This window comes from Grus americana, chromosome 1 (genome assembly GCF_028858705.1).
Source record: "Grus americana isolate bGruAme1 chromosome 1, bGruAme1.mat, whole genome shotgun sequence".
NCBI lineage: Eukaryota > Metazoa > Chordata > Aves > Gruiformes > Gruidae > Grus > Grus americana.
Window position 1 is genome coordinate 3,394,767 of NC_072852.1, and position 26,331 is coordinate 3,421,097.

The following is a 26,331-nucleotide window of genomic DNA, read 5'->3' on the forward strand; positions in this document are numbered from 1 at the left end:
GCCTGGGAAAAGGTGAGCTGGGATGTATGGTAGAGACTGGTGACATGAATGGCAGAAAGGGATGGATAAGAAGTGACTGTTCACCACCTCTGCAAATACAAGAGTTACAGGGCATGAAATTAAACTGTTGAAAATCAAGTCCTGAACAAACCAGAGGAGGTGATTCCTTCAAGCAGTGGGCTCTGGACCTGTGAAACTCCCTGCCAAAGCATGCTGTGGATGCAAAAAGTCAATGTGATTTCAAGGATAAACCATAAAATTAAAGAAAAAATCTGTTCAGGTTACAGAATAGAAGTTCCCCTGAATGAAAATAGTCAAAAGCTGAGCAGCTACTGGGGACATATCATATATGCTTACCCTGTTCTTATGCTTTCCTTAGTGCCATAAGGCCATGGCTGAAGACAAGGAACTGGGATTTGTGGAGTGTTGATCCCAACCAGTACAGCTGGTTTTATGTGCTATTACAGGGAATTTTAAGTCTGATAACAACTGAAGAAAAGGGGTTTTTTTCAAAGCCTGTTTGACTGCCACAATTTCTGCAGCTTGACAATGCTTCTAGGGGTTGTATAATCCTGCACAAAGGAATTACATCAATGTGATCAATCCTTCACGAATGGCATGGCTTGTCAAACAGTGGAGCTAGAAATCCAGGAGGGATTGAGGGTGGCTGGGGACAGAGCTGAGGCAAAGATCCTCCGGGCAATGGGATGAAGGCGTCTTAACCCGGGGAGATGATGAGGGTATAAAGGTGGGATTTGGAGTGGTGGTAGGATTGCATCGATGGGAATGGACAACAAGGAGACACTGTAGGATACCTGAAGGGGCTGCTGTGGTGAATGAATCTACAGTAAGATGGTCTTTGATAACTGAGGGTGAGGATGGGAACATCTGGAAAGATGGTGAAACAAGGTGACCTGGAAAGTAGCCATCACCATTAGAAATAACTATTAACTTCTCCCTGTGTGCTTTAACTGTTCACGCCTCCACCAGGAGCCTTCAAGTGATGCTGGACTTTGAGGAAGCCCATTGCAGTGACATAAATTCCATTACAGGTCCCAATTAAATCTATATATAGTCTTTATAGAGCCTGGGTAACGATCTATCCCTTGCTCAGCAGGCATGCTTCAGTAACCACACAGGCACTGGCTCTCATTAAGCCTGGGCTGGCCCTGCATTAATTGTGACATGAGGCTCTCTATTTTGAAGGCTTTTGAACACAAACATTTAGCCAAACCTCATTTGTTTTACTGTTTACAGACTGAAACACTTGACTGTGGGATAAAGATTTAGAGGTAAACAAAGCAGGGGAGATCTGAAGCTACCTGGCAGGGAGAAACACAGATTGACTACTACAGGCAGAGAAAGTTGGCCAGAGCTGATGGTTTGCGGGGTCGGTAAGAAGGTGGCTGGTTTCATGAGGCTTGGATAAAATCACTTGACACTCCTTCCACACTTCTGAGCTGGTGAACTGTGATTTTTACAAGGGACAAGGATTCCTAATAAATTTCCTGCCTTGTGCAGAGAGCACATCAGCATGCCGATGCACTGTTGCTATCCCAGCTGAGGAAGAGTTTTGCATTCTGGGTAAGGAAAAAAAAAACAAGGGCGAATTTGGAGGAAAGCTGAATGAGATTCAAAGGAAAACCTCTGGACACACTCTCTTCAATCTCTAGGTTGCCAGCCATACTCGTAGCAGCATGGCATGTCCCTAGCTTGTCCTCAAGCACTGATGTTTTTGGGAGAAGAGTCATTACGGTGTGGTAGACTTCTTTGAAGAAGGGACAGCACTAGGCGTAGGCTGAGCATTTGTGAAGGGGGAACCTGGGAAGCTGCCCAGCCTTCAAGAAAAGGACTGAGATAATCTTTGTTATCTGAGTGTCTGTTCCTTTGTAAATAAAGCCAGAACAGAGAGCAGGAATGAGCTTGGATGCAGCAAAGCGCAAGGGCTGTGTTTACAGAGCAGATGGTGAAAGGCACTTGTTCAAACACAGTCCGTGTCATCACACAAGGTCTTTTGAGTTCCTGGAACGGTTTTCTAGCTATGTAACACAGTGGATTTCCTCTACCACTCTCACAGTGATTAAAGAAAATGCTTTTTTTTATTGCGACTGGTTATTCTGGTGCTACAGTTAGGAAGAAGGGAGAGCTTAGCATGTTTGGGGATTGTTTGCAATGGCAAGATTAGAGGAATAGCAGAAAGTTAAGTATGACATTGATGTGAGATTCACCCCACCTAGTATTCAACGTGTACATTTTAAATGTCTCCATCTGACCTGGCCGTCTAGACTCCTTTATACTCCATGGATAGAAATAAGAACATCCAGGGTGTGATTTATCTCATCCCTGGGTAGACATCTAAAACAGAGAGCAGACCAGTCCTGCCCTGCCTAAGGTCTGTCCTTCAGCAGAGCCTGGATTTCTAGCTTAGACTCTGATATTGTAGACAGACTTTGGTGAGAAGGCAAAACTCTTGCTTTGCATACCTCCCATGCCGGAGCTGATTCTCACTAGCCACAAGATTTACAGGCTTGATGGATCAGAAATGAAGCCTTCCCTAAGTCCCCAACTTGGCTTTTCTGAGCCAGCTGTAAAGCAGGGTCCTGCCAAGGGAGGCACGGGAAAAAGAATTGCACTGCAAGGGGTGCAAAGAAAATTACACTGCTGTAGGAGCACCAATAGCAATCTCATCATGAGAGCTTCTGATGGGAACTGACATCTCTCAGACTTACCCTAAAGGTTTCTGGGGCTATTGGCACAGAGGTTGCGGACATCAAATCTTTCTATATCTCTCCTTGCTTTTCCTATGTTCGTGTGAGTGGCGTGTAATCGCGGCTGGGGACTTGCTCTGGCAACGCCAGAGTAAAGACATCTCTCACCAAAGATGTGCAGAACAGCTCAGTGCAGCAAGGGGGGAGGAGGAGAAGAAGCACACACACAACTGTAGGCAGGAAGCCCTTTGTGAACAAGTATATTTGGACAGGTAATTTACCCTGCCACACAGTGGGACATTGACCCCCAGTTTAATTATTGTGTCATTTGTCCTTGACAGCTACTGCTGCTTCCAATTAACTCTCCTTAATTAGAGCCTCAAGTTTTCCAAGTATGTAAGCATGGATTTACTGGGAAGATTGCTACAATGAAGAGGAAGAGCTTGGGGGTGTCTGATGAGAAATGACATTCCCTGTCCCAGCGGGACTGGCAAGTTATTTACTTATCATGCTGGAGTGGCAGGCTGGAAGCAAACCCAGATCCTCATCTCTACCCCATGGGAGCATCAAAAGACGGAGAGGGACTGTTTGCAAGGGCATGTAGCGATAGGACATGGGGTAATGGCTTTAAACTGAAGAAGGGTAGATTTAGGTTAGATGTTAGGAAGAAATTCTTCCCTGTGAGGGTGGTGAGGCCCTGGCACAGGTTGCCCAGAGAAGCTGTGGCTGCCCCTGGCTCCCTGGCAGTGTTCAAGGCCAGGTTGGATGGGGCTTTGGGCAACCTGGGCTAGTGGAGGGTGTCCCTGCCCATGGCAGGGGGTTGGAACTAGATGGGCTTTGAGGTCCCTTCCAACCCAAACCGTTCTGTGATCACTATGATTCTGTGGTCTCCTCTCCCACTAGTTTTGCAGCATCTAGATACACGTGAGTCTTGATGTTTCTTACCCATACAAATGAGACATGCTTCGACTCCCTGGGCTTTTCTTTCTGTGTTCCTGCTTCTTGCTGAGTTTGTAGGTCAGGTGGGTGAGGCATAGGATCTCAAACATGACAGAGGAATTCAAGGTCCCTTTGTCCATAATTCAGGCCAAATTAAAATTGGCATCCTGGGATGCCATGCAGGTGACCAAACATCCTCGCTGACTCTGTTAAGAGTGCAGAATCTGGTTCCACCAGTGATCTCTTAGGTGTTTTTTCCTTGCTCTGTTTAATGAACTGTATTGTCATGAATGCTCTATTCAAGGCTTTGAAATCAAATAAGCTCCTCTCTTAATCTTTCTGCAGTTTTTCTGGGCTGGCTGAGTCTTGAAAGATAGCAGCATTCACAGAACCCACACGGCTTGACAGAGTCACTGTTCAGTGTTTTGGAAATGTATCTTTTGACTGCTGGGAAGGAAATTGGCTACTTAAGATGCCTTTTTGTACATTTAAATTAACTTAGTCCATCAGACTGAATAAATCCCGTCACTGTATTAACATCCAATTATAACAGCAAAGATTGAGCAATGATTCACGTTTTGACCAGAATGTTGGCAGTTTAAGGGGAAAAAAAAGTAATGTATATTGAAATAAAAGTCAAAAATGGGAGCCAGAAAATTATGACTGAGCACATAGCAGGAGCTTTTGTGAATATATAATGTCAGAAGCAGGAGCCAAATTTCTAACAGGATTAGCTGTTACTGTCTATCAGATCCAAAAACCTCAATCATTTTGTTTTAAATGACTTTGTCTAACTCATTCATACTAGAAATAGAGGGTGGGAGTGCAGCTGGGAGCTGGAGAAGCTGCAGTTTGGAATTTAGGCTGGATCAGAGGTGAGGACAACCCCAGTGTTGTGAGAAAAGCCCTGAAGTTGTGTGTAATGGGTGAGCTCTGAACCGTACAGCAGTTTGCAGATTTTGCCAGATTTTTCAAGATGTCCTTGTGAGCCAGAAACTCATGAATGATTTCTTTGGGGACCTGTGAATGAATGTGCTGATGAAGTGAAATATTTCTTCAAATCCTGCTGCAGCTACGGCAGCTAGACCTGCTCATTGTTTTCTTGCTGCCCTTGAGAAGGACATCAAATTCACTTACACCTTGTCCAGCCCTTGCTCTGGGATTGCATCTCACTCCAGATATCTGTGAGTAGGGGACAGTCTCGATGGTGAAGTTGCTTAAGGGATACAGGTCCTGACCCTTTGGTCAACCCTGTTCAAGCAAGGTGCCAGCGTTTAGGCTCTGAGGTCTTTCACACTCCCAACTACACAGTAGTCATCTTGGAAATCCCATGGTCCACGGGCTGCTCTGGAAATGTTGCCTGTCTCAGAGATGATCAGAGATCATCTGTCCCTCTGGTCTGCTATGGACAGAGTCTTGGAAACACAGCAGCTCCTAGATGTCCATCAGGTCTGTGGACAGGGATCCATAGGAACTTTACCTTCTTTTCTTCAAAATTTCAATGAACTCAAAGTCTAAATATGTTGTACGTAATAACTTAGTGTTCAATAATCAGCTCTTTCCCGGAATTCTTGCATGCGCTTGCTCAGATTTCTTAAGTCCTCATCTTCAAAGACATTTAGATAGTACCTACTTCAGCTGCATGAGACCTTGCTTTCAGCCTCAGCTCTCATTAATAAAATGGGGATATGTGCTTCATCACGTATGGGATATAAGCCCTTAAAACAACAGCAGTCTCTTCTTACATCCATATATTGCTCTAGCACAGAGAGGCCAAAATATCAGTTAAGCCGTGACCACTGCAAGAATATAAATGACTTTAACCTGGCTCATAGTGCCCCAGAATGAAGGACACCTTGCTTTGGTTCATCCTCTGCCTGATGAAACCCTGGTTGTATTCGCTGCAAAACGTTAAATCCAAATTCCACCCTGATGAAAGACCAGCGGTAGTGAGCATCGCTGAGGTTGGGAAATGACCTCGAAAAGTTTGTTAGACTTTCCAAGGATGCAGAAGGGGTGGAAGGAGCGATCGCAGTCTGCTTTTCAATGGAGATTTCAACCTTCAGCGCTGTCTAGTCCCTTCATTGCAGTGAATAATGGCAAGGTGCTGTAATTGGGAGGTTGCATGGACTTCTCTTTTCCAGATATTTTAGGGGCAGCATAAAAAGCTGACTGCTCCCAGGGGGCACGGTCAGTTCTCAAAACTTTCAACTAGGAAAGCTGAGCTGAATTAATTACAGTTTATGTTCCAAAGGAAAATAAGACCTCTGATGTGCCTTATTTGCTTGATGTTCTTTTTCTTTTCAGCTGACGACCCCTAGGTGGCTTTCCTTTCAGTCACAGCTCCTTTGTTTTTTTGTAGTTTCTTTCTTTAGTAATTAGAGGGTCTGACACTTACAGCCCAAGACATTTATCAGCGTGGTACAATTTTAATTAATCTCACAATAAAGTTACTTGAGGTGAACTCGTAAAAAGATCTCACATAGCAGGAATAGCGCCTAGCGATGCAAATGGTGACACAGGACACATACTTCTCTGGTGTGCTTGACAGGATGTGGGATGTAGCTTGGTGCAAGCTTGCACGGCATAGCTGTGCTCTCTGGGACGGTGACACGAGGAAGGTGTGCTCCTACACAACATACAAACTATATCCCATAGAGACCGAGTACCTTAAATACACTGCAAAGGAAGCATTTCCTCAAAGATGAAGATCTGGATTCCCAGTAAGTTCCTCCTGCCTCTGAAAGGAGCTTGGATATCCTTTGACAGCAAATTAAATAATAATAATAAAACCTACAGAGACTGCTTTTTTTCTACTCTTTTTTTTTGTAGCAATTTGTGAAGAAATAGCAATTTTCAGTCCTCTAGGACTTCTTCTTTGTACATATATCATAGTCATAAGTAGATTTTGACTCAGAAGATTCAAACCCAACATCAAGAGATGTTGGAAAAGTGCATGTTCTGATCCAAACTTCTTAACCAAGACTCATTTCTATAAGACAGATGTAAACTAGATCAGAAACCGACATTCAGAAAAACTATCTGCAGCTAATGAGGATAAATCGAGCTGCACCATATGTTAAATTGAGGGTAGTTTGCATAGGAACTGCATTACTAATCCCAACTGTGTCCACAAATTTCTAATTATGAGGTGGAGATTACACAATTGATTGCATCTGGATTGAGGAAGGGCATATTTAAAATTTGATTTACAATTTACAAATTTACAATTTAAAAATTTACAGATTTTCAATCTTTCAAAACTGAATTATCTGCCTCTTCTGCAAGTACTCTGATGTTCACAGTGCAGACATAGTCAGGCTAGATGTGATCCAGGAAAAATAATTCACAATATATTTTTCTCAGGTGGAAGTAACAAGTGGGAAAGGCTGACATAAGAAATTATAAGGTCTCCATCCCATCATGTCTGCTTGTAAAACAATTGTATGTCTTTTTGGAAGTTGGATGCAACAGAGACTATTGGGTTCAAAATAAATCTAATTGGGTGAAATTCTGGAGCATACAGTTTTTATCTGATGAACTGTTGATACCTTCTTGACTTGAAGTTTAAGGTAGGTGGAAAATTGCATTCAAGATCAAGCCATCTTACCTTCAAAACTTCTTGATACTTACAGAAGTTTGAAGGACTCACTCCTTGTTTTGATCTTCCCATTTTTGTTGTTCTGTGGTCTGTCTTGATTATGTTCTTATGCTCATGGCAATAGATTCAAGTTGAGAAAGGTGGTTTTGTGGATTTTTTTTTTGGTTTTGACATTCTCACTTTTTCATTAAAAGCATTCAGTAGCCACAGTTGGTCTCTTTGGGTGACTTCACACAGGCAATGGTGCAATGGTAAATAAATCCCATCATATTTCTATTTGAAGTTTTCTATAGTTACTGCCACTTGCCAGAGGTAAAAATACAGATTTTCAGCTTTTGCTCATAGACTATCTACTACCATGTGGGGTGTCCATATAGGGGTTAGGAAGAAAATTTCTGATACAAACACAAAAGGTCTTCACAAATAGTTGGATCTTTGCCTAATACATGTTTATGTACAAAAGCCAGTTCTTGGCTCATTTACAGATCCAATCAGAATGAATCCTAATCTGTCACTTCACAGTTTGAACTCTCTTGAATGTTGCACCAAGTAAAAAATTGTCACTAGGATCCAGGTGTATTTCCTTGTCATTTGTCACGAGTAACTGTTCTGCAGTTTATAGTTGGCAGTTCTCAGTGGTGTTTCATCAGGATAATACCTCACTATATCATCTGAAGGAATAAACTCTCCCTCCTGACGTGAGCCGGGGTGAAGGCACTGGCAATTGACTGTATATTATAGAAGCTCTCTGAAGCTTGTTCAATGGAAAAGAGACTATCAGGTCATTGGGCCCAAATTGTATGTTTGGCTTCAAAAGAAGTAAGGGGCTTACAAAACCTAATAGGAATCAAAAGTCTCTGGTCCATTAGACAGGAGGTCAGGCTAGGCGGTCCCTTCTGTCTTTGAAATCTCTGACTGAAATGCTTTAATTAAAAAGGAAAAAAGAAAAAAAAAAAGAGATAATAAAATGCAGTATTTTGGCAGTAGATGGGTGTTCCAGGTCTATCTGTAATGCCTTCTGAGCTGCAAAGTCAGGGTGACAGCAAGCTCATTCAATACCCAGGCTGGTAGCCTCTGTCCTCTTCCTGCTGGGAGCAGCATCTCTGGGGATAGGACAATTGATGGTTGGAAAGATGCATGGGCAATGGGGAGTGGAGATAATGCTCTCCTGGGACCGGTGGTGGTGCAGGAGGTCATGGGAGGGAGACAAAGATGTCACGAGACCTCAGCTCTCACAGGAAGCCAGAAAGCAACAGGGTCTATAACCAGAGTGTAGGAGACTGTTAAGATCCAGCGACTTTCACTTGCTGCAGAAGATCACACGTTGTTTAATTACCTCAAGGTGCCAGGTCACCACTGCACACAACCTGCCTGATTTGCTCATTCCCTGTGAAACTGTGCAAGAGAGGTCATCTGGCAATGAAGTGTGAGAGGCCATGGGGAAGAGGGGGAGGCCACAAGGGAGGCACTGATCTCAACAGGGGTTGCAGGTGAGTGCTGAGCTGGACAAAGGTTGCACCAGGTTGAACTCTGGAGCAATCTGCAGCTACAGGCCTCCCTCTGGCCCAGGCATGCCAAGCTCTGCAGGGCTGTCCCTCTAGGAGGACAGGCACCAGGGGAAGAGGACAGGGAAGGTGGATCCTCCACCAAGTCATTATGGGCGTTGCAGAGCCCCGTGAAAAGCCTGACAGGTTGTCCCCTTTCCTCCTGCAGCTCACCCGGGTGCCCGTGGAGTCGTGTAGCCAGTACGAGACCTGCAGCGAGTGCTTGGGCTCAGGCGACCCTCACTGTGGATGGTGTGTTCTTCACAACACGTAAGTACCTGCTGGTGTTTGCCACTGTCCCAGCCTTGCTTCTCCCCCAGCCATCTTCCCTCAACGGCTGCCATAACACATGGCAGAGCTGCAAAGTGCTGTCTCAGTGCCTGGCTGAGACAGGTGAGCCAACGAGTCACGCAGACAGCTCCAGCAAGGTCTCTGGGACTTGCTGGGGAATACTTTGTTTAACCAAGAAGCATTTTTTGGATGACAAGGGAAGAGAAGGCTGGTAGAAACTGATCAGATCTTCTCAACCACCAGATCCACAGTCTGCTGACTGCACCAGGAAAGCATCTGTCCACTCTGATGCGCTTTGAATCAAACCCTCCAGCAGCTCTTCTCTGGGTGACAATTAACTTCTTGTTTCCATTGCCTAAGGCAGTTTGGCTCTGACTAGCAGCCCTGCTCAGACACTTGTCTCGGCACCTCCAACTTTTCATTGCTGACCTGAACCTCTGCTCTTTCAGACTTGTCATGTTTTCCATTGCCCTTAGAGAGGAAACAGGTCCCTGTAAGCAACATGGGGTCCACTCCAAGTTAGATTTCAAGGGGACCTTATGGTTTGTACACTTACTGTGGGAAAATGTTGACCCTGAAGTTGAGCATCTGTCCTCTGTGGGTCAAGTCAACTGTGCCAAATGAGCACAAATGAGCCAAACTGCTCATTTGGCTTATCTGGCCAGGATGCCGAGAAAATTTGTCTGTATCCACATCCTTGGGCTTCTGTATAACAGGCCAAGAAGGGACGTCAGTTCACCGTTTCATTATTCAGCAGTACTGCCTTATCCAGTGCCTTGCAAGGAGCACTGGATCCAGGTGTCCTCAGGACTGGAGATTAGTTCATCGGTTTTGTTTTCTGGAGGCTTTTTAATGATACTATTGATCTTGAAGTTTCCTCTCTGCATCCGTCACTGCCAGTGATCTCCTCCTGCAGAGAGCCCTCTGCCAAAGCTGTGGAGAGGGCGGTGTCAGGTTGGCTGAGCTCCTGGCTATGAGTGGCAGGGTGGTCTCATTTACCAAGAACCTCTCAGCAGAGACAGTGGCTGGAAAGTGCATTTGATCTGTCTAACCAAACATCTCCAGCTGAGTGTGGCTCTGCAGGGTGCTGTCACTCTGAGTCTCACAGTGTCCTTGGCAGCAATGGAGGGTTTTTCTGATGGACCCTGCTATTGCAGTTTGTCTGTCTTCTCCTGCTGAGTTCACCACTGAACTCTTCCTGTTGCGTTGCAAACTCTCCTGTTGGAGACAGTTATCCAGTTGAAATGATCCTCTTTGCTACCTCTCCTTTCTAGAACAGAAGAAAATGGAACAAACCTGTACCGTATTCCAACCTTTTTGGATGCTCTTTAGCTTGTGTGACCCTCAGCCAAAGCCATGACAGTCTGCTTAATTTCAGAGCAGACCTAGCTGAACCTGCCCAAAACTTGTCCAAAAATTTGACTCAGACTCTGGAATTGTTCGAGGCATCCTTGGCAAACCAGTCCTGAGTTGTGGTGTCATAGGCACGAACCCGTGCAGCTTTCACCCTCAGCCCTGCTGACCTGAGGATATTTCCCTATACCGCTCTGTAGTATGTTTCCATCTCATCTTATCCTGCATCCATCGTACAGAGCACTGCATTTTGCTGTGCAGGGACAGCACAGACTATGTGCAAGCAGTATAGGCAAGCATGAATTTGGCCATCGAGTGTATCACAGCAATAATAGGTATCTCATCTCCTGCCGTCCAAGGTCAGTGGCAACAAGCAGTGAATACACCCAGCAATAAATTCCCAAAACGAGAGAAAAGGGGCAGAGACAACTGCGTGCTGCCCAGCAGCTCATTGTGAAGGAGTGTCAGAAATGTGATGGCTGATGAGGAAGGGGGTGGCAGCATCGACTCGATTAGAACAAGAAACCCCTGTGCAAACTCGGTCTTTCAAGGGGAAATTTGGCCTCGCAGCTTGGACCTGGCTGATGACAGGATCCCCATGCCCTCCTCTCTCTGGTCACTTAACCTCCGGTTCCTTATCTGAAATAGAGGCACCTCTTATTTATGTACCTTGCAGCAGGGTCACTGAGATTAATTCCCTGTGGAATTTTTTGAAACAGTTGGAAGGCAAATGTTATTAAATCCCACTCCAGTCTGTTCCTTCCCCCCTTAGTTTCCATTGCAGTCAAGAAATCTGATTTCCAGCCCTAGGTTGGAAGGGGTTTTCAGTGTAGCCTCTGGTGTTACTCTCTGGGTCTCAGTTTCCTCATACTTTTACATAGCCCTGAGAGCAGAGGAGCCAATTACATTCCATTCAACAAGGTCTGGCTGTGCAGGATATTCAGGGTGAGAGTGCCATAATACTAAGTCTCTTATCAGAAATTTTTGCACATCAGAACTCCTTAAGATTCATTAGCAGACTTTTTCTCAAGTGGGATGCATCATCGATGACTCCTGCACAGGGATCTCTGGGGAAACGTGCCATAAGCATTTCCCCTCGTGAGGGCTAACCCTTCCCTCATCCCTCCCACTCAGGAATCCCAGGGGCTTTGCAGTGCTTGGCTGGAGGTGGGAGTTGTTTTGTGGAAAGGATGGGAGAGGCAGTTGGGCTGTGGAAGACCTGGGGTAGAGTGGTACTGGAAACCAGAGTGCCTGTGGGCAAAGCCATGCCTTTCACTCATCTTTCTTCTCCAGTATAAGCCATCAAGAGGAGCACTGGTAGACTGGGAGACAGGTAAAAACTGCTGGATGGGGTACAACATCTATTTTTTTGTCTCTCCCATGTGGGTCTCTTTTATTTTGGGATTTGTACTTCAAGGGTTGATGTAGACCCTTTTACCCAGACCCTCATTTACAAACTATCCTCAGCTCCTGCCACGTGAGAGGTCTGGGAACGCCTGGGGACCGCTCTCCATCCATCGTCTCACGGCAGAGCTGGGCTGTCTGTGCGGAGGGCGGTGTGCCAGGGCTCAGGAATCGATTTCCACGGCTCCGCTGTCCTAACCTTACACCGAGAAACTCGAGTCCGCTGAGAGAAAAAGAGACAGACAGACCCACAGACGGCTGCAGGAGCAAGGAGGGGGGGAGGATTGATTGGCTTCTGCCTGGAGAAGAGGAGAGCCGATATAGAGCAGGTCACCAGAGCTTTTCATCTCTGTATCTTTAGCCCTGATCTTGTCCCCCCCCCCCGCCTTTCCCTCCTATAGCTCAGCTCGCCTCCTGGGCTCTGTTCAGGCCTCTTTAGGCGGCGATGAATCATTTAGTTGGTGTAAATTGAAAATGTGGCTCTCGGTTGCTGCATGGGTCTCCAGGGGAGGGCAAGGGGCCGGGGTGGGAGCGAGGGGGGAGGAACAAGGCTGAAAAGCTAATAGCTGGCACGGAGGCACTCGGTGCCTGGTCGCAAGGTCGAAGCAATGTCACCAGCCCGAACGGGGGGCTGCAGAGAGAGAGATGAGAGCAGAGCAAAGTTTTCTCCAAGCCTGAAATGAACTGCAGCTTCTTCCTGTGTCCGATGCAGCAGTGTCCAAAGACACCATCCGATGTCTGACCGCCCCTCTAAACCCCCCAGCAAGTTTCTTCTGTCTCCATCCATATTCAAATTATTACCCTTCTCTACCTGCTTTCCCCCTCACGTGCAGAGGGGCAGAGACAGCCGAGGCTCTTTGCCCCCAGAGGAGGGATAAACCCTTCTGCAGCTGAATGAGCCCTTGCTATCCCTGCCTGGCCCAGCACCAGCTCCAGAGCAGACACGTACAAGCACTGATCCATGTGCACATGGTGACCATGCAAGTTTTCAGCCTTGCACAGCGTCTCTGGGTTGGGTTTAACACCCCAGCTGCCAGCAAAACGAGTGTTTGGGACAGAAGAGCAGCATTCCTATAGGGAGAGGCAACACTTTGTAAAGGGGAAATACGCTGATCTTGCTGGGTGCAGAAGGAACCTGTCCCCAGCTCTGTAGTGTTAGCTGCCACTCCTAGATTTTGGCCGTGCTGCCTCATTTCATCTTCATGCAGCCTCTGTCTAATTCTAGGATGAATAGTCGAACGTGCACAAGCTGTCCTTAAGGGAGTCTGCAGCCCCTCGGCACCAGCCTCCTTCTGCTCTGGACTCTGTCCTTGCTGTTATGGGGACTCGTTGGCTGGCAGATCATAAGTTGCAATCAGAGAGGAAAATAGTCCCATTTTCTGGGAGGACTTGTGATATTTCAAAACTTCCCCCCCCCCAGCTTGTAGTTTGCCAATTATTTTTTTAAATAAGAAATGTTCTTGAAAGCCATTTTAGAAGGGGCTGATACCATTTAGTAATTGGAGAATGATTCATTTAGACCTCAGAAGTTCTTAATTTGGGATTTTATTTCAGGTTTTAGGAAACTGCTTAAAATTTCAAAATAAAAAGTCATTCTGAAGTGAAGCATTACTTTTTTTTTTTCATTAAAATGAAACATTTGGGCATCTGTGATTTCTTTCTCTCCCAGAAGTCTTTACCAGCTCTAGAGACTGAGCAAAGCAGGCCGTCAACAAACACTGTTGGTTTGGAGGAACTGACATTTGCTGCAGAGGGAAGAGGGTTTGTTTAAGCATCCCCGGTCTGTTCTACTGTGGATGTAACAGAGCCAGGAGTTGGCTCTGCTCTCTGCACTCCTCTGCTCATCTGTGAGGAGCAGAACATGTCCTTTGTGTGTCCTTCTGGCACCCAAGAACCTCACCTAGGGACCCGAGCTGGCTCTGTTGGCTTTGCACCCCAGTTGCACCCCAGTGGCAGAGCACCTGCCAGGAGAGGCCCCCCCTACTCCCAAACCATGGGAATAGGATGTAGGGGCATCCTCTAGGCATCCTCACCCCATGAAGAAACAATGACAGAAGGCTCTTGGATAGGGCCATACCAGTCACCTTCCTGGATCCCTTTGGTAGGGTCCTCCCTAGGGTTAGTCAAGGGATGACCAAAATCTGGAACGCACAATTATTCAGGCTGAGCCAAACACGGATTAACTGCAAAGCTGCAGCAGCAGCAGCAGAGATGGTGTTTATAAGACACTTGAGAAGCCATATGAGTCTTTTGGTTTCCCCACAAAAGGACTACCTTGTTCAGAAGGGTTTTATGATGTCCTCTGGCCACAGACACCTGCCCCAGTATCTGGGAAGTTGCCCTCCACATCCTCCTGCTCTCCAGCTCTTCCCATCTGCCTTGTAGCTGCAGGATACTTGTCTATCCAGAAATTACAATTCTCATTTCTAACACGATATGGAGGAAAAAAAGGCACTTAAGTTGTTTTCTAGAGAGTGAGGGATTAGCGTGGAGGGGGAGGGAGGTTTGTTATCCATGCTCAGACTCATTGCCAGACCAGAAAAAAAAAAAAAAAGAAAAAGTTACAAAGTGCAGCTCCCGCTGTCTCGTCTCAGCAGGTAACCCGATGCGATGCTGCTTGCAGAGGCTCATTGATCGTCCCTGGCTTTAACTTTCTTGGTCAAAGTCTTCTGAATCACTAGAGAGTCTCAGGTAACCTAAGCTGCCTACAGATGCTGCAATAAGACCTTTTTTGAAGGGGCTTTTTCTTGCTTGACTTTCTGCCGTCTGAAAGACTCTGACTGTCTTTCAGGCTGAGGTTTTTTCTTTCTTTTCCCCTTCACCTCCTCTTTTCATTCCCAGTCTTTTCCTCCACCTGCGCAGGGGAGGGAGGATATCTCAAGTGCTGCGTGGGGAAGGGGTGCTGGGAAGGGCTTTATGGCTCAGGCTTCAAGGACCCAGCAGGGCAGGAGGGTGGAATATCACACCCCGTCCTGTGCCACTCTGAGCTCTAACAGATAGTGAGAAAACAGTGATTTACTGATTCCTGCAGGGTCTTGTGATCTTATAGACTCTCAGCTTCAATTACAAGAAACCAGGCCCTCAGCCATCCTGGCTTTGTAGTCCCTATGCTGTTTTGTCCTAAGGTGCAAACCAGAGACCCTTTGGTAAGGCAGCAGTTTGGAGGTATTTTGCATTTGCCTGGCATCACGAATAAGTCTTTGCAATCATGGCTGAGACCACTTTTTATCTGAAAAGCTTTCTGTATCCTTTCCCGCCTTAGCATCATCTTGCCATGGGTCAGCTCTTGGTGCCTTCAAATACCTGGAAGACCCTCTACATGTCAAAGGTACATGACAATTGTCCTAATCTTCCTAAAGGTGGATCAGCAACTCAAAGAGCAAATGGCTTCCAGCTCAAATCCTGCATTGCCTTGCAAACTTGTAACCAGCTGGGCTGATCATCCTGATCAGAGGGGAAGCTCAGAGCTATTGCAATTGCTGTGTCAATACTCCTGTGTATCTGAGGTATGTGGAGGCTTTTCTCATGGCAACAGGACACTGCCAGATACATGCTGTTGGTACACAATGGGGAGAGAAACATAAATAGTGGGCAGGGGGGATTAATTGCAGGAAATCTGAAATCTTTCATTTGTTCTGAAAGTCTCCAATCAGTTCATTGGCAGCGTTCATTGGCAGTTGCTGGTGGTAAAGGTAGGAGTGAACCAGCTGTCAGGATGCCTTGTCTCCAAACAGCGCTTGGTTTGACTCGTCCCCGGTCACAGCTGGTGCTCAGACAGCCATGCACATGGTCTGTGAACCTCTCCATCTGATAGCAAGGGAAAGTGGAGTCATCTTCCCACAATTGGCCTTGGCACAGAGTGATTCCCACTTCTTCTCAGGTAGTTATCGAAACTGGAGACGGCATTTCAGCCTTCGCACAGAGGGAAGTGCACAGCAGGGGGGCTCCGTAGAGTGACATTGGCCCATTAAGCATTCTGCATTGAGCCTAGATAATCTTTAATCTGTCTGCTGAGGTATAGCTAAAGTACCCATCATTTCACACCTAGGCATTGCCTCTCTTTTGGAGCAGAGGAAATAGCCCCAAATGTGACAGCTCTCCAATGGCCTTTTGAAATGAGATCGGGGCTCTTAGTCCAGAGAGCAGGAGGAAATTCTTGGGACAGGGAGCATGTCTATTGATGGTGATAAAGCCCCGAGTGAAACAGAGGCTCCTGGGAATCCCATTTCACTACAGATGGGCGATGACACTGAATAAACCACTCTGAACCAGCCCTGCCCCTTTCAGCAGAACAGCCGATCGCTAGTCCTGGAGAGCTGACCCATTGCTGCACCTGCACATTGGGCACCAACACCGCTGATGTCCTTCCGTTCCCTAGATGCCATCATGTCCCTTTTGGGAGCATTTTTTCTGCTCTCGTCTACCTAGCAGTGCAGAGAAGAGCTGTGCCCTTCACAGGCTGATTATCTTGGTGGCCGTGCCTGCCTGAGGCAACTCAGGGACAACACTGGGTACTGTGGACTGTAAGACGCAGGCGTGTGGTAAATTTGTTTTGATAACAACCTTCTTCCTTGATTAGCTTATTTTGCTAGAGGGCAGTGAGGAGGGGTGGAAAGATAATTAGTTTGTGCAGTAGGTTCCAGCAGAAGCTTTCTCCTGATGCAGCCCTGTGAGTAGGTGTCCTACTTGGGATTTGTCCCCATCACAGAAACATTAGCAGCTTAAGTTTAGCATTGCAGAAAGTTCAGCCTTTGCAGAGAAAGATCTCTAGGGTTTCTTCTTTGATGTGAAACACAGCCACACAGTCTGCTATGGGCTAGGAGATGTATCATCTCATGTGCTAGGACATGCAATGAGAAAGGGATAATAGCACTCGATGGTACATGGGGGCCTTCTAAAGGACCTCCTGTACACTGGGTCCTTGACAGGGGACAGGCCTTTGTCATCTCAGCATTGCCCTTGCTCTGGGACGCTACACTCTGGTGGGTGGCATATCTAGATATCCACAGAACACATCTAGGGAGGGAACAGGGACAGGGGAAAGGTGTATGACCACCCTGATCAGCTTAGAAAGCTTGTCAGATGTGCACTGGAGCTGAGATGCAAAGTTACAGGGGCTGACACAGGGAATGAGTGTACCCTGACTTAGATTATAAAGTGGAGGCTGACAGAGACAGCAAGAATACCTAGGTATGGAGTGGCAACATGACTTAATTCAGGTGCTTAAACACAGATGTATGGAGAACATACAAGGAGACTTTGAAATATAGGTGGTTTTATTTATGATGTGAGGAACTAAATTCAGTTGCCTGTCCTTGCTCTCTGCTGCAGCTGGAGTGCCTGGGGTATCTGAGATGTTCACCTGGGGCTGGCACATATGACATAGAGTCTACTGGAGACTATAGGATGTCTCCATTTCCTCTAGAGGATAAGATGGGGACCAGGTGGTGTCCTGAGGACATCTCAAGTGACTTTAGACCCCTGTGTATGGGCAACAAAATAGATCCCAACTCTGCCTTGGGATGCCCTCTCCCAACATATTCTTGGGTTGGCCAAAACCCAGGTCTGAGTTTTGCAACTTGACCAGTCTCACTCCTCTCACAAATTTTTAAGTCCTCCAAGGTCCTAGTCTGCAATAAAGCAGGACTAGGGTTCTTGCAAGGTTGTGCCACCCAGTGGGTGTCATGATGGTTCTGGAAACTCTGTCTCAGTTGCTGGGCTGTTTGTAGGGAATTGCCCTCTGTTGTGCAGTCAGATGCTCCCTGGTGCCTCTGCAGCCGATGATCTGCCAATGAGGGAAAATGGCACGCCAAACGAGCTCTCCCTAGGGCGGGGGGTATGTCTGCCTTCCACTTCCACTGTTTCTTCTGTGACATCTCATCATCCTCAACCCGTGACAGGTCTCAGAAGGGAATGACAGGGGGGAGGATCAGGAAGGTCTTCCTCCTAAAGGAAAGCACAGTAAATCTTTAAGGTATGTCTTTATCCAGATTCACCCTCTCCATGGATCTGCACGTACACACTCCTACCCATAAATACATGCCATCATCTTCTGTTGCACACTCACACTCTCAGAGACCTGCCACCAAATATCCCCGTGTGCCACCAGCACGGGTGTCTCCAGCCCCCAATTCTCCCTACCGCTCCCACTCATCCCCCAACCAGAGGTGCAGAGGTAGATCCTTTCCCAGTTGGCTTCTGGGAAACCAGGGAGGTTTTATGTCCCTTCCCTGTAGTACTGAGGTCCTGGAGGCAGGTTGTGTGAGTTCACAGGAGCTTCTGAGTTGAAGCTAATTATCTCATCCTGCCATGGGGCTCTTTTTTTTTTGTGTGTGTGTGTGTGTGTGTGTGTGTGAGAGAGAGATCCTCCTTGCTTTGCCTACGAGTATAGTCTCTTCTTCCTATCCCCAGCAATATACATATGTCTTTTCTGCGGTGAGTGGATCTGAGCAACTCATCATTCTGTTTTCTTGAACATCTTGTCTTCCATTGTTTTCCACTTCAGATACATAGCAGCTTTTGAATAGCATACCATCAATAGCAGGAACCATCTACCAAGGCAGACACAGATGTTTTAGCTCCATGAATTACAGAGGCCAGACAACAGCCTTATCTCTGGCCTTGTGGGGAGATACAGAAGTCCTTCCATCATGTACAACACAACATCCAAGTGCAACATCTTGCAAATGAACCCCACCAATTGCCCTGGTGGGGCTCTTCCTAGTGAAGAACAAGCCCTGGGTGTCAGTAGGCTACAGGTCAGCCACAGAGGAGAGCAGGGAAAAAACAGTACATTGCCAGGACCGTGGTTATATGAGAGATGAGTGGCAGATCTGGAAATGGAACAACATTTCTTTCCTCCTGTTCCAATGCCCGACAGATTGAACCAAATTAATTTCTCCAGGGGTACCAGGTTTTTTAATTTTTAATAGAGTCTCATCCCTAGAGCCAGAGCTAGACCAGAGTGGCTAACAACATCTGGATCCAAGAAACCAGGATATTCAAAGAAAACGTATTTTCTTACCATTGTCCCACAGGGGAGCCCAAATTCACAGTGAAGAATAGACACATTGGCTGTGAATTTCTTCTACTACTGGCTGTGAGCTGTAGGGATATGGGACAGCCCCACTGCAAGCAGGCATGGCATATCTTGTAATACAGCATGCACCAGCCTCTGCTAATGGAAGGAAGGGAAGGTTTCTGATTATTTTCCTCCACAATTTACTTCCCTGCCTAGGAAGTTCCACCAGCAATTAGCATGTCTTTTTGTAGGTTATCTTGTGGCAAAGACTAAAGAGAAAGTTGGGGTCAGAGAAATACTTTGAGGAGGAGCAGAAATGCTCTGGGCTCTGCTGGGACTGAGTGGAGGAGCTGGAGGATGATTCTGCCTGACCTGGCTAAAGGGATTTGAGGGGTAGTGAATAACATGAGGAAGTGGGAATTGGTGTGGGCTGAAGGTCTGCGACACTGTTGTAAAACAAGATCTGGGACAGTTTCTGAGCAGGAAAAACAAGTTCTGGATCCCTTGGTACATTTAGAAAGGGATGGCAGCATGATTCACTGGTTACAGAATTTTCCTTAGGCAAGAGAGAGCAGTATTAATTTCCCTGCTCTGCTATAGATATCTTGCATGATTTTGGAGGAGTAAGGATGGGATTTAGCTCATCTACCGCTAGGTTTCTTGTCTCACCAGCCAGTGAAGAGAGAGACTTTTTCTAAACTCATTCATTGTAACCCTGAGGTGTTTAAGGCAGTGAGGTGGATTGCCCTCTGGAAGTGCCAGTTTCTTTTAGTAGCTATTGGGGAAACCTAAATGACTATATATTAATGCCCAACTTACAATGACTCCAATCCTTAATTTCCCTGTGTTTTAGCCCCTTCTTTTTAGGAGAGGAGTCTCAGTTCCTCACCTTGCAGGATGCTGTGAAGTCCAAAGCCTTAAAGCACTTTGGACGACGAGTGGCTTGCAGAAGTCCTGTAAGGAGCTGGACTTGATGGCTGCAGGCTCCCAGACAGTACTGACTATAAAGCATGATGATAATAATTTCATCTCACTAGTGACTGAGTAAGTTTGGGGTTTGTTTAATTAAAGCAGAAGGAGCCTTAGCGGACATGGCAAGGTGCAAACACACACGTAATTCCTTGCTTAACCCAATGAACATACCCAAATCACTCTGCTCTTGTCTGGCTGTTAGAGCAGAGGTGGCACCAGAAGGGTTAAGGCCAGCAGGACAGCTGGGACCAAAGCAAACACCCCTGTGTCTTGCTTCTCCCTCCCATATCTCATTCCCAAAGTCTCCAGCCCCTCTGGCCCCAGGCAGTAAAGGAGATCTACATTTTAATTGAGACATGTTAAGAAAATAATCTCAATCTAGCTCACCCATGCCTGGAAGGCTTCTCCCTTGTTAGCTTGGTGCAGATGCTAAGTGCACATTTTGGGGGGGATGGGGGGAGTGTTTGTTATAGGCTCTTTCTCTCCTGTGTCCATCCCTGCTTGATTCCTAGGTCTGGGGAGGAGGGCAGAAGGCTGAAGCTGTCAGAAAAACGTAGGGCAGTAAATGGCAGGACCTCATTTAGATCTTCTCCCCCTCTTGCAAATAGGAGTGGCATGCCAAAACCAGCGGCGGTATGCACCAAGCCATGCAGAGGCAGGTACTGCAGTGTCTGGCAGTGGGTGGGCATTGCCCCTTGAGGGCCTTGGGAACTGGGTCTTTGCAACAGGCTGTCTCCCAGTTGCAGTTGATTCCTCTTTCTCCTCTCTCTGATCCTCAGTTCTCAGTAGCAGGAGTAGAAAGGAGGTCAAGATGCTTCGGGTGTTTGAAACACAGCCTTGCCTGCAGTTGGATGGAGAAGGAAAGGGAGTGAAGTGAGTCCTCTTTATTCTCTCACTTGTGTTAAGGGGGCCCCGCTCTCGTGGCTCAGGGCCAAGGTAAGGAGATGATCACAACACAACTGGACTCCTTTTGTTTTGTTGCAGACCCAAACCTTCCCCACAAAGAGGTGCAAGTTTTGTCTGCAGACTTTCTCAGCTGCAGCAGGGAGACAGGAGCCCCCATGAGCTGTCCTTTCCCTTGGCACCCCCTGAGCTGGGAACAGGCAGCCAGACACGTCCTGCCTTCAGTGCCTGCTTGGAAAAGACATTTTTGCCAGCCAGCCCTGCCAAATAAGCACTAGGTTATTTTGTGGAGGGCAAGGGGGCAGGATTTCAGTTCAGATAACACTTTCCTATTTTGTCTGCTTCTCACCTCTTGAAGCGTTGCCTGGCCTGATAAGGCACTATCAGAGCTGAGCATCTCTGTCGGAGCCACCACTGAGATGTGGCTGAGCCAGAGGTTGCTTTTCTTGACTCCTTGCAGGCTTCCCTGGCCCTCTTCCACCCAGAGCCTCTAAAGAGCCAGCCGGTTAATAATGGTAGGAGGATGAAGTTGGGATGGTTGCCAAGAGCTTTTGCTCTGTGCTGTTCTCAGGGAGAAAAGGAACTGCAAATGTGGATGAGAGCGAATCAGTCTAATCCCTTCCTCATTTTCACCCAGTCCCAATCCTGAAAACAAGCTTGCAAGTAACTTCCAGCATATGAGTAACTCAGAAAGTAGAATGATGTTTTCCATCCTAAGCCTTTTGTCTCCTAAAATTTATTTTCAGGTATGGATCTGAATTCTGCAGTCTCTCAGGGTAGGGTCTCAGCATACCTAGGTATAAATGTGATTTTCTGCATGGTAGGGACTTAATTCTTACCGGTACTGTGAGTCTGTGCTCTCTGTTCCCCTCTCTGCTCTCAAGGACTGAAGGCAAAAAACTGGCTTTGAGGATTCCCTCTCAGCTTTAATTGATGGAGTATCTGGAGGGGTTGGCGAGAGAGGAAGGAGAGCAGACCCATAGCATAAGCTCATCTGGTCAATTGACAAAATATCATTCAGCTGCCTCTTGAGCTGCTCAGGAACACATCGGTCCAGTTATTGAGTGTTATACATAATCTGCTATTGACTGGGGGGAGTCGGAGAGGATGGCCTTCCCCACTATCCTCTTCCCAAATTAAAAACTAAGAGGAGAAGTAAATGCTTTGACTTTTCACTCTGCCTGGATGTTTAGGGAATTTACATTTAATAAATAAATTAAAAAAAAAAAAAACCAGGAAACAAACAAACATAAAACCCTTAAGAGTGAAAACATATGTAGAATGAATTATAGCTAAATCAATTAATACTAACTATCTATTACATATTGCACTCTGGAGCTTTACAGCAGTACACTGCTGCTCTGATATGATCATGACATCATTAACATAATATAAAGAATCAAAAAATCAATACCTTCCTGAAACCCAAAATTAAGGCCAAGCAGGGTTATACCATATCTTTAAATATCTAAAATAGCAACTTGTCTCTGTCATGTCAGAGCTATCTGCAGATGAAACATCCCTCGGAAAGTAGATGGGAAATTGTTGGCCAGCCTGTCACTCCTGCAGCTACCCCCTTGGGATACTTGGCATGAAGGTTAGCTCACTTTTTCCAACAGCATGGATACAAACAGAGCAGAAAATCTGATCAGGGTTACATTGGCATAACCCTGGAGGGACTCCAGAGCAGGCACAGGGTCACTGCATTGGTAGACAGACAGACATATCTCTGTAGGATGGAAACGTGGATGAGGTGTCTTCCCCTTGTTGACCTGATGTACATTTTATGGTGTTAATGATATGGAGTTTCTTTTGCCTAAGGTACTAGGCTAGGACACTGTAACTCCTGCCTGCATTGGGGAAAAAAACCAAAAACCAAAAAACAAAAAAACAAACTAAAAAACAATGGAGCCAGGAGATGCTTTCAGAAGGGCAAGCCGCTTGGGAAAGAACAGATTGGCATGGGTCTCAGTGAGTGTAAAAAACAAAGGTGGTCAGAAGTAGGACTGCTGTCTACGTGGATTTAGGGATTAAATGCTTACGAAGGAGAAAGGGTGTTGAAGATGTGGATAACATTGACCCAAGAGGGAATGGATATGAACTGGGCATTTAGTGTGTAAGTTAGAAGGCAGCTTCTGGCTGGGAGGAGAACGAGTGTCTGCAGTAATCTTCCACTGGGATTAGTGAGTGCTAAAAATATGGCTGGTTTTATGATAAAGCTTGATAATATTTCTGTATCAGCTGCTACGGTGGGATTGCCAGCAGAAGCACTGAGTGAATCAGGTGGTCCTTTCCACCTCTGTGCTTTGTGTGTGGGGACACCTGGCATCCCTTTTCAGCTCTGCTTAGGACTCTGACCGTGACCTGCCAAGTCTGTGTATGCACGTGACTCCGTATGAGCTGGGTGCTGATCCCCCCAAGGAGACCCTGCTCCCCATCAGTACAGTCAGTGGAGTCTAAAGAGAGGCACAGCTCACCCCAAAGTAGATATGAGGTTCCATTCGGCTACCGAAACATAGGCATTTGGTAGCCTTTTTTTGCTTTTACCAAGTCCTCCATAGGTCCTGTGTCACAGCTGCCAAGCCCAGGTGGCTTTCTTGGATGCCCTATATGTGGTCATCAGAACAGAGTCCTTGTGTTACAGCAGCTGAATCAGTTCTCTGGGGTCTGCTGCCTATATTGAATAAATCCCTTGTCTGGGGAGCTCAGATGTCAGCTCACACACCTAAAGATTGACACATAAATTTAAAAGCCTCAATCCATCATCTGAATCCCACCCCTACTACCTCTGGACCTCAGATTTTCCAGTTGATATCACAATCCTAATGGTTTGCCAAGTCTCCAGGAAAAGAGTGGGGCTTTGGGTCATGGCACAGAACATCAGCTTTTGCCCCATGGGCAGATGTTATCTAGGAGCAAGTGGTGTTGGCAGCTCATGGTCCTTAGGGAGAAGTGTTGTTTGGGATCACAGTGGTCAGATTGGAAGGACTTGAGGTACAGGGAAATTCATGTTTCTCTAAGCAATATGATAGAGCAATCCTTCCATCAGGTTAGAAGGAGGAATGCTCCCTTATGACAAATTCAAGAGGAAGGAATACCTTGTAATGTGGTTGTCAGTTGGAGAAGGGATGAAGAACCACATAAATAAGATCTCCCACAAGAAGATACCTATGTGGCCACTCTCACCGAGGACATGTCCTCAGCATCAGAGATCACAGGTGACAGACAGAAACAGGCTGAATGGTAGCAGATTTGATCAGCAGGTAAACATGGAGCTGTGCTTCTGAGGACGACAAGGAATGATCAGACATTTGCCTGCAAGGTAGAGACGTGAGAGATCCCAGGGGTCATTCAGACAGATTCCAACAGGAGGAATCCTGGGGTCCTGGTCCATATAATACATATTTCTAGTAGTAAATAAAATAACTCCAGGGAACGTTATTAGGCACTGGGAGACAACTACCTATGCTGCAAAGTTAATATAGTTTGGCTTGGGCCAACTATCGCTCCTTCAAACAATTCCTGGACATGTTTGGTAATTAAATGGGTCAGGGAGAATTTCCACTAGGTGTTTTGGAAGTTAATAGAGTTTAATAGCATTAATGTGATCAGACCATGTCATTTGGCCCCAGGATCAGAGAATGTTTCTTGGTATTGTTTAATATACTAATGGGATGTTGCCGCAGCTCCCAATTGTAAGGAGACAGTAGGAGGGAAATCCTGGAGGAAAGACCCAAGTTGTTAAGATAACAGGCTAAAAATCAAGACTTTTATAGAAGCATTTTCTCAAATGCAAAACCAGGCATAGAGACAGTGTTTCAATGCATAGTTAAGAAAACAGAGTAGGAAAAGTTTATAATGAATAAGGAAACCTTTTCAAAAAATGGGAGCTGGCACAGGAAGGAACCTGACTGTTGCCAGTTAAATAAAAATTAGGCGAGAAAGAGGTTTTGAAGGTTGAAACTCATTGTCTAAAGGTGAAGTCATAATATACCTTTATCCTTGAAAAGTGGTTGGAATGGAACTTGATAAAATTCAGGTAAGAAACAGCAAAAATCAGTCCCACCAAATGGCCCTTTTAATCATGGCACATGAAAATAGGCAATCAAAATTAAATATGTACTTGCTCCTGTGCACACGCTAGTAGTCTGCTTTAAATGAAGATGCTAATAGGATACACAGCCCAAAACCTTGATAGAAGGGAGCTCATCTGTGGCATAAATCAAACAGGAACAATAGAAGAGGCCAAAATGGTGAAGAAAGGGCTTTTATGGTAAAGAAAATGTAAAATCAAAGTAAGAAAATAGGGTCAATCTGTGCACGAGTGACAAGGTATCCCAAGGGAAGGGAACGGTATTAAGGCTGGTTTATTGACCACTTGAAGATGGTGAAAGTGACTATGACATGCTGAGAGAAATCCAAAAGGTTGGGAGGGCAGAAAATGCGGTAATGAGAGACTTCAAGTGGCCTCGTGTGCACCGAGCAAATGTCAGAATGCTTGGAGCTCATACCCCCTACACCCACCAAAAGAGAAACAAGTCTGGATTTACTCTTAGGTTTTGCTTGGAGGATGTGCTGCAGGGCACAGCTATCAATGCATTGCTGTGTAAGACTGACCACATGGTACTCAAACTGAGTGTCCCGCGGAAGCAAAATGAAGTAAATAAATAAAATAAATAAATAACACTGAAGTTCAACTTCAAAGCACAAACAACATAAAAATGAGGAAGCTTGTTAAAAGGAGCAGCCACAAGTGCTTCATGGTATCCTGGAGACTGCATAAAGACATCATATAAGAAGCTTATTGTGATGCTTTGTGACCTATGAAAAAAGACCTGAAAGATGGTAAAAGTAAATGAAAAAACAAATATTTTAAAATGCCTGCTTAGACAGCAAGGTAAAGAGACACTATTCAAAACTGGAAGTTGTGCTCAAAGGAAAAAATAATAAAAAGATCACTCTGTGGTGTGAATTGCAAAACAATCATAAGGCAGCCCGCATAGGAAACACAATGCTAACCTCATAAAAATGAATGATTAAAATTTAACAAGGTTCCCCTGGAAGTTTACTTTCTAAAGGGCACAAAGTGTCTGAAGTGTCTGCCACTAAAGGTTTGGTAAAAAATGCTTTTGGAGCACAAAAGTGATATTCACTGAAAGATCTTTAAGAAAATCTGATATGAAATTGCCAAGTTATTAAATCTGTTATACGCCTTATTGCCTTGATACTGGAAGAATGAAAAGTGGAAAAGATATCAACTTATTTTTTTAAGTTGGACTCACGAAGGGTCCAAGAACTAGAATCCAGAGATTTGTCTTCTTTTACCTGTCAATTTGTTTGAACCATGATTAAGAATAGACTGAAAAAAAAAAATTATGACATTCTGGGGGGTGTGTGTGTGTGTGTGGGGGGGGGTGTCACAAGCCTATTATTGTTCTTTAAATAAATCAAAGTCCATGTGATACGGATGGTGTGGTTAGTACAGAGGAATTAATACTTTTCCCACAGCAAAGAATTTAAACTATACTGTCATGGGACAGGAAGAAGGGTCTTCTGATAGATTAGTAACCAGTTCAAAGATGGGAAATAAAGATC

At 45.7% G+C, this 26,331-nt stretch overlaps 1 protein-coding gene across 3 annotated transcripts in view; it reads left to right on the forward strand.

Annotated features, from left to right (window-relative positions):
• PLXNA4 (plexin A4) overlaps positions 1-26,331 on the forward strand; it is a 454,779-nt gene that overhangs the window by 287,305 nt on the left and 141,143 nt on the right. For all 3 annotated transcript variants that reach the window (XM_054806078.1, XM_054806099.1, XM_054806089.1), the window contains exon 5: positions 8,962-9,062. In XM_054806078.1, coding sequence (XP_054662053.1) covers positions 8,962-9,062 — 101 coding nt within the window. The remainder of the gene's footprint in view (positions 1-8,961; positions 9,063-26,331) is intronic.